Source organism: Anneissia japonica, unplaced genomic scaffold (genome assembly GCF_011630105.1).
Source record: "Anneissia japonica isolate Jap-2015-1 unplaced genomic scaffold, ASM1163010v1 scaffold685_len2926416_cov193, whole genome shotgun sequence".
NCBI classification, from domain to species: Eukaryota; Metazoa; Echinodermata; class Crinoidea; order Comatulida; family Comatulidae; genus Anneissia; species Anneissia japonica.
In genome coordinates, this window is record NW_022692922.1 from 13420 (window position 1) to 23081 (window position 9662).

At 35.4% G+C, this 9662-nt stretch overlaps 1 protein-coding gene across 1 annotated transcript in view; it reads right to left on the reverse strand.

Annotated features, from left to right (window-relative positions):
- The window catches only part of LOC117100553, a gene marked incomplete at its 3' end in the record, with an annotated part of 48838 nt that overhangs the window by 12346 nt on the left and 26830 nt on the right, over positions 1–9662 (reverse strand). The window contains exon 9 of the mRNA XM_033240327.1: positions 3435–3558. Coding sequence (XP_033096218.1) covers positions 3435–3558 — 124 coding nt within the window. The remainder of the gene's footprint in view (positions 1–3434; positions 3559–9662) is intronic.

Here is a 9662-nt window from a genome sequence, read left to right on the forward strand (position 1 = left end):
GCCTCAAGGTTGTGTCAATGTGAGGTGCTATATAAATCCAGAATTATTATTATTATATTTTTATTTTTGTTGACAGTTGATTAAATTATTTAAACGTAATTTGCATTTTCTAAAGTGCTTAAACCAGTTACAGCTAGGTCAAAACTACCGTTTTATGCAACAATTTTTGCTTTCAGTCATTGAATCGCTATGAAGTGAAAATGCACTTTCCTATGCAATGTCGGCTCATACGGCGCGCAATGGTTATGAGTGTCACGATGTACCTCGCTATTACCATTACAGCCATAGTTCAAGTCTCACTAATAACATCGCAATGAACTTGGTATTCGTTTTTTCTTTTCAACTTCATTAAAATTATATTAGTTTTCGGTTTTTTTTTTTTACTTCATACCTTTAACGACTTTTATTTTTGTTGCAATTTCAACTTCATTTCTCATTAAAGCAATGAGGAAAAGCCCTATGTTCTGTTGGTCAAACAAACATAGCAAGTCTAGTTATTATTATTGTCATATTTTTGAATTTTATAAGTTGTTTATTGTCTTATTGATTATTTGGAAATATATTATTATTATTATTACTATTATTAAAGAGTTTTTCCGACTGGCACTTTGGTCACTTTCCATGCTTGAATTTTCGTTAAGCACTGTCCAAGCAAAGGCCATATCAACGATGTGCATATAAAATAATCATTCTACATATTTTGATTATTAATACCAGTCATAGTTCGAGTTTCCTGACGTTGAGTTGCTTTTCATGTGTTTTAACTTAATAATTTGTTATTTTACGCGACATTTTAAATAAAGTTATATAAATAAATTATATACAGTCATCGAGAGGTTTAATATTACTAAATTGCTGGGATAACCCCCAATTTTAATTATATTTTGCCATGGCAGCCTCATACAGACACAATCATATGTAACATGTAATTTTAGAATCGTCTTTCTTAAACAACTTAAGAGGGCTAGGCTATGTCATGAAGCCATGTTGAGATATTAGCTGCAAAGGGTTAGGCTATACTTGAATATGCAAACCCAGGGCACAAGTATTAATAAGAGTTAGAGCTACGAGAACAATTCTAGAAGCACTCTCTTAGAATTATTTATAACCATTCATCGTACAATGAAGCTCTAAAGCTGTCTAATCTCACTACACTAGAAGAGAGAAAAGTTAACATGTGCATGAGATATTTTATCAAAGTGATACTCCCAAATCCCCCAAATTACCTACGTTCCAATACTGTTTCCAAACCTTATAACCTTCATCATTGGTCAAAAAACGATCCAAGAACTTCATTCTAAATGTTGGTGTGTTTCTGAACGGTAAAATATCTGTTCTGCTGTTCTTGGTTCACTCGTTACTTTCTTTATTTGTCCTCAAATGCTATACACACTGTGTGAGCCGCGGGAGACGCAGTGCAGCGCCACTCGACTTATCAACTACAACATACAACGGATACTGGATGGTTCTTAACTCGCATAACTCAGATGAAAGGGTTATTCGAGGAGATAAGCCGGGTATCGAACCCGGGCCCTGGCGTGCAAGAAGCAGGAACCATACCAATTATCCAAACGCTCGTTTTTTTTTTTTTATGTTTTTCTTTCCTTTTTAAAAAAATGTATCTGTAATGTCCCCCTTTTTTGCGCCACACCTTTAGGCTGTAACAATCAAGAGGAAATAGTTATTAAGAAACTGTATGTAGCGGTAGCTTTTACTACGAAGAAATGGGAATTTCGAACTAAGCAATGCGCATGTGCAATTACCAAATAACATCCGTGAATTATCTATAAAAACACAGTCGAGCCATGTCGAGCATGCACAGTTACCAAAAAGGAAGGAACCAAATAGCAGCTGTGAAGACATCTCAGGAACCAAACAGTGGCTGCGAAGAGGGTGTGATTACCAAAAAATCGTCTTAGGAACCAAGCGGCGGCTGCGAAAAGGGTATGAAATAGGAACGAGAAAACTATATATGTTCTGGATGGAAAATAATGAGAACTCAAGTGGGTCAAAAGCCTCTATTTTGGCTATCTTTACAGCCAGTTCATCAGTGTTCGTCAGGGGGAATTGTAGTTAAATTATCGCAAAAAAAGTATATTAGGCTCTATCGTCGTACCTATACAAGTAGACCTATGCATTGCGAGACAATCCCATAAAAATTAACCACAGAAACTGACGACACAACCTAGGGCCTACTACTAGCCAGGTAGCAGAGCCAGGGTATTCCACATTTAATGTCGAAAAATACGGTGTCTTACGCTGAAGAGGGTTAGGGTTAGGCTAACTATTATTGAGATATCGTAAGGTACCCATGTTTTATCGACCCATAAAAAATAGCCTCACACTGGCGGCAATTGTAGAAAGGCCTAGACAAGCTAGTGGGGGAGGGGAATAAAAACAAATAAATAAAATAATATTAAAATTAATATTAAAATTAATATTAATAACAATAATGGTAAAAATGCGGTTTGGCTCAGTGGTTTTCATTCTGGTTGTTGAACTTGTAGTCAGCAGGAGTACAAACAAATACAAACAGTAACAGACCCCATGGATGGCAAAACGAACTAGGGAAAACACGTAAAAGATTAAGAGATGAGATCGATATTTATTGGGGAAGAGTGAAATGGAGCAACACAGCCAGAGAAAAAGATCAATATCCTGAAATATTAGGTAAGTTTTCGCCGCACAACGTTAACCTTAACATTAGTACCCAACATGCAACACGATAGCTCCGCCCCTTACGTACTTCGAGAATGAAAAATCTTAAAATTTACATACTCCGCAGCGCAAGAAGAATAAATTATGACATCATCCATGAACGTTAAAGTTAAGGTCGTGCTGCGAAAAATACCTATTTGTCCAGCAGTGGACCGAAAATAGCAGATGATAAAGCCTCCGAAGTTTATCAACATTGAAGAATCTTAGATGACCCACCCTCTGATAATTCCATATTTGTTTGGATCATTTGATTATTTTATCATCAATTTTATTTTAAAAACAATCTTTAATTCATATACAGTATTATGCATTGCAGTAAAAAATTAGGCCTATCCTTAACAATAAATAAGCATAGATAGGGCTATCAAAAAACAAATTATACCATACCTTGAATAATGTAAACTCTACAATATTTATTAAGGTATAGGAAAATATAGTTACAGATTTATTTATTGAAACAGCTACCTAACTTAAAATACGATAACAAAATTTACACATAGGATAAATTTGGAAGTAACTGTATACACAAATTGAATAAGCTACAGAAGTTCAGCATTTTTTTATAGGAAATATTTCTTGTTAATATTTGTAATTAATTAATCTGAATTTGAATGTTTTTATATTGTTTTTAACTATTTTATATATTATCATGTCCATGTCCATTGGGTCCATGTTGGGGTGCATTATGATTGGGAATTATGTCTTCATTCACCTACCACATAACTGCTGCTCATCACTTCCATCACCACAATTGTCATATCCATTACATATGTACTCAGGCGGAACACATCTCCCATTGAAGCATTGAAATTGTTTATTCTTGTGATTAAGATCTTTCAGCTTGTATGATCATTAAAATCACAATTGGGTCATTCCGTGTCAAATCAACCAGATTTCAAAAAAGTTCCAGTATGACCCGCTCAGATTTTGATGAAACTCCATAAAAATGATCCACTATGTGAAAAACCAACAATTGAAAAAATTAGTGTTATAGGTTTTGTAGTTTCCGAGATATTGACTCCTCAAAAAATGGGCGTGGCCCTTCAAGATGCGCAAACACAATTTCCTCTAACTTTGGAAGCTTATAACTCTGGATTGGTAATAGCTATGAAGGTCTAACTTATATTCCACCATATTACACAAATATGGCATCAGATTAACTGTTATCCCTTCTTTTTTGAAGTTATCTGCACTCAAGATAGCCACTTTGTTTAACAACGCAATTTTTTTGTGATTTTCAATGTCACCCTGTGTCCATATGAGTGAGTGTATACATCTTAAATTACAGATATTATCTATGGGTAGTTGTCTCACAAGCAAGCACAGGCTGATCAAATGAATTAAAATGGAATGGCATCCATTCAAAGTTGGAGCCAGCCCGAAAAAAGTGAAAAAGCCTATGTTTCCCATTAACGGTTCGTCATGTGGACAGTTAAAATCTTTTCTTAAATTTACACCAGTTAACCAGATATATTATATCTACTTATACACCAAATTTCAGCTCCTTCATGGTTAGATACTATGTTGAAAACGACATATTTTAACATAATCGGAAATAACTAAATTTTTTAAGAGTTGGGTAATTCCATGCCATGGGATCATAGATTTTTAAATTTTTTATACTGACAGTTATTCATGTGAATTTAAAAAACCTGAAATTTTAGACTCCAATTCCTGTTTGTTTTCCCGTAGCGGTAGTTTGATGTAAAAGGGGGCGTGGCACAAATTAGTGCACTGTGAAATTAACTTTGATTTTCGTATGCTAATATCTTTGGAAGTACAGCGCCTATAACCTTCAGATTTTGTGGTGTAGGACATCTTTTACTGCTGATTAGAAATCTGCAATCAGAAAAGTTGTAGCATGTACCATTGCGGAATAGCAGTGGTTTAAAAATAGGACAAAACCCTGTCTGGACCAACTTTTTGCATTTTTGGAGCCTATCTAGGCCTAGGGTGTACGATGAAATATAATAAAAACACAAAATTATATAGGCCTCAACGTCGGCGTCAACAGAAGCCTAGGCCTAGGCTAGCTAGGCCCTATAATAGGCCAACTGTAATAGGCCTAGCTAGGGAGGGGCCTATGGCACTTCTCTTCCAGGTTATGCAAAAACGAGCCCAAGATTAATAAGACACAAAACTGTACAAGATTCAACTTTAAAAATTCACGCTAAATGATGTTTACACCATATAATGATGGTAAAACTACAGCTTGGCCTAGCTACACTAGCCTGGTATGCCCAGTCGCGAGTTTTTTTTCTGTACGAAACATTTGCATGACACTCCACTCGGTCCGTCTTGGATGGACTACTCGAGTTCGTTAAGAGCAGGCACTTCACAATGTCATTACCAGGTCGTTACGCTCGAGTTTTCTCTATTACTGTATTGTTCTTTGTTTAGCCACGGTAGGCTTATTAAATCTTGCCGATTTATGTGATGTTACACCTGTAACAAACTGTGAGCTTCTTGTATGTTTGTTTTCAAATGTAATACTACCTACAACAACAGCAGCTAGTACAACCACCAGTAGTATAGGTACTATCAATTAAGGCTAGAGCAAAAGAGGCTAACCTAGGCCTAATTACAGGCTGAGTTACAGTAGGTCGTACCTATAGGCCCCTTCTTAGACCTAGAGCTAGGGTCAAGGGCCTGACACAACAGTCATGCTTTACATTGACTGAAATTTTCAAAAAAAATTGAAACAAATTTGAAACATGAAATTAAAATGGGACAGTGCGCAAGAAAAATATTATTAAACAATAAAATTAAATATATCATTCTGGCATTTACGAACTTGGCCTAAACCTTGTAATGTAATTAGACGGCGGCGGCGGCGGCGACGACGACGACGACGACGACGACAACAACAACAACAATAATATGAATAATGATTAATAATAAATAATAATAAAAATAATAAAAACAATAATTAAATAAAAATACATATATACACAATATAATTATATTATTAATGATTAATAATAATAAATAATAAAAATAAATAATAAAAATAATAATTAAATAAAAATATATAATTTCGCCATTAATTAACTTGGCTTAATCAAGAAGCACTTACAGTACAATACTATTTGCTAGGCATATAATTAACGGTGTACAACTAGGCCTCATTCATTCATTGGCACTCTGCTATTTTGGCAGGTCCTATGATGTCATCCTTATTTTAGAGCTGTCTATTCTCAGCTTTTCTTTTAATGTCAAAATAACTGTCACCCTGTTTCATTTGATCAATTAAATGCTGTTAATTAAATGCTCTTTTCCTTCCTCTTTGTGCTTTCCTCTGAAAACCGCCTTCTAAAACTTTTTAAGTGATCAAAACATGACCAATCTAAACTCCCTGCCTATGCATCATTTTCAGTAGTTCTAGGCCTGGTACTTATAATTATCTTGTAATTTAGTAACAAATAATAATTAATAATACTCCCTGCTTAGGCGAGACTTTTTTTATACCTTGTTAGGGAACCCGCCGACTGCAAATATTGATGACTTCGAATAAAAATACAATTATTTTTGGCCAATTAATGCACCCGCTGCCACGAAAAAGTGGAAATTCCAGAAAAAAAAATTTTTTATTTTAAATACTGTATTATTACGCCCTCCACTGCCTTGAAATCTCCAAAGATAATATAGGCCTATGTATATTTCTTCCTAATTATATAAATTTAAAGCATTTAACCATCCTATTTTACATTACCAGTTAAATTTAATTTTTATTTCCTCCTCCATCTGAATGGTTTTGGCAAAATTATTTGCTAAATAAGAAAACAAAATTTTATTTTTATTCCACCTTCCTCCGAAGATCTTTAAAAAATAAGTATGTAAAACAAGGAATAAAAAAAGTCTCACCTTACTAATATGCAAGAATTGCCAGCCTCACTAAGCTGTTTATTTCATTTTCAAAGACAAAATATTTACTGAGAGATAAGCCATCATATCTCCTTAGATAAGCTATTTCCACTCACACCATCCTACTAGAATGGGCTGTTATTATCAAACAAAGAGCTTTGAATATTGTATGCCATCAGCTAGTATAGACTGGGTTCCAGTCCCTAAACTTTGTCTTAATCAGTTAAAATGCTTAAGAATAAATCAATTTTAGCACCATTGGCATTCCATATTACTTATTTGCATGGCGTTCCATAGTATATTTTTTCAGGGATTTGGAATTCCCATCAAAAAGATTCTCGACATAAACTGACGCTGGTGGCGCTTTCTGAAATGTGCTAATACTATGAAAAATCAATAAATTGTAGACTTGTGGCAAGTCTAGCCATCAGCATGTATGGAATAGACCTTGCTGTACAGGGTTAGTCGAAAGTATCAACATCATCGTTTTAAGTTTGTTGTTTCCCCACACACAATGGTTATTTTTAGAGATTTTGAAATACCTGTATTCAGAATAATACACAGTAAGGCCTATATGGAAATCTTGGCATTTTTCATACCAATACTGTGATCATCAACGCCACACTGAAGCCATAAAAACGCGCGCAGACGCAGATTAGAGAATGACTAATAATACAACAGTCATTATTCCTTCCTCCAAAGACAAAGCGAGCGAGACAGACAGACCGTGACAGGCGAGCCAAGTCGTGTTTGTTCGCACTCAGACTTGAGCTTGTCTCTTTTTCGTACAATCTGAGACAACTAAACGTATACTCTATATCGTCTCAGGTACAATCAGTGTCACGAAGCAATGAGACGGGCTATTTAATCACACTACTTGTTCTATATTGACTGAATTTGAGGAGTCATGTGACGTAGAACAGCCAATCAGGCTGCTTAATTTTCCTTCATATACAATTCTCATATAGGAAAAAAAATATTGCGAACTGCCGCCCGGTCGCCCATTTTTTTTAACTGTGTACATTAATATGCTATGCTATGTTTGCAGCAGATCATAGAGCTGTTACTCTATCTCTATGAGCAGATAGTAATCATTTTTAGGAGAGGGCATCCTAGTTGTTGCCATAGATCTGAGATAAGGTGTTTGTGTTACGCCAAAGTTCGTTACCAAGTACGTTATTGTTGCTTAATTGTAAATCGACGCTTCTAATTGTTACGCGTAAAGGTAAATTCGCACGGTGTACACCATGGTCAAAGCAGTCAAAGTTCAAAAGTTTTCATTTTTGCAAGAAGGCGCCGTTTTTACAGAATTTGCACACAGATATCGCGGAGAACGCTGCGTTTATTATGCTGCATTCATTAGAACTTGTGAAAACTGATTTCACAAATTTTAACGTGCGAGAACACAAGAAGAGTGCATACATTTGACGAACGCTAAAATGGCAATATTTTTTCCTATTTGGGATTTTGACAAGTGCCCTCACACGGATGTGCTCCTTGGCCTAGGCCTAGTCTATGTAAAAAAAAAAAAGCTTGAATTAGGACACCATAAATTGCATTCAGAACGTTATATTGAGCATCATGAGGTTGCAAATAAAACATACAAGAAACACTTTTTTTTAAAAATCCAAAATGATATTAATTAAACAAATTGCAATAAATACATCTGCTCGTTTGTGTTACATCAGCCTATCCACACTAAATGTGCAAATCGAGAAAGAAAATTCTACTCAAGTTAACAACTTGTGTTTGCAAGTTCACCGACCAGATGAATGCATTTCACAAGTTTTGAACTGGGATACACCGACTTTACAAGTTTTAATGAACGCAGCATAGGTAGTTGCTAAATACAACGGGTTCAGCCGAGGGGGCGTGGCTTGTATAATAGTAACGTCATGTATAATTATGCCTATGCTGTCTACCAAAAAACTGACGGGTGAGGGACTGAGGGACGATCGAGTCCAATTTCAGACGATTGGCCAAAGTGTAGTACTAGTAATACTCTGAACTAGCATTGTTTTAGTTACCATATGAGAGTTTCCTGTGTTAAAAACATGATTTACTATGCTATACCTCTTTATAAAACACAACTTGTACTTTATAATAACAGAAATCTGTATATTATCGCTACTTGGAACAATAACAACACGAAAGTCCTATGCTACTGCACTGTAATGCATAGGCCTATTTTAATACACTACTAAGATAGGCTTTTCTTTTTCCATCTTGATTTCAGAGGTCAAAAACATTTTTCAATCATATAGTGGTGGTATAGACTAGTCTTTTAAGAATATTTTGCTGGAAAGTTTTTTTGGATACGGCACTCCATTATGGAGTTATAATTTTTTAAATAACATGATGTCAGAAAATCAGCCCAAACGCTTATCTTATTTCTGTTGGTTACGCACCGCTGATTCGCAATGTTTGTCATCACTTCAATATGTCTACCGATTCGTGAAAAAGGCCTATTGTGCGTCCAGCAACCCGCAGCAGCCCGTCTAGGCCTAGGCCTGTGCCTCATTTACGTGAAGTTAGGCCTATGCAGAATCTGTGTAAGACCCTCGCCTAGCCTACTGAAGAATCTGCACTGAGTGGCGCATAATACAGAACATTTATATAATACAAATATACACGACATTGGAAAGTTAATATATTTACTTACTTCCTATATATTTACTTATATTTTCTTCCTCTTATGGACAAACCATCAAGGTTCAAAAGTTTTCACTTTTGCAAGAGGGCGCCGTACACTTCGTTATTACCAGAGCCGTAGATAGAGAGAGTTTGGCCAACTCGGTTTCAATCACGTGACTTACACCAGCCATGTTGTCACCAAAACAAAACAACGCGATAGGGTAGGAAGTTAGCAGTTATTATAGATGATTAATGCTATATAATGTGAAATACCGTTATGTTGGGTTTGGGGTTGCTGCAATCGATCCAACAAAGAAAAGATGTGTATAAGAGACAGTATTAAAGCTATACCAAACAATTTATTTAATTTAGGTTACCGATTTGTATCTTTTGATGTTGAATCTCTGTTTACAAATGTTCCCCTTACTAAGGTAATTAATATAATT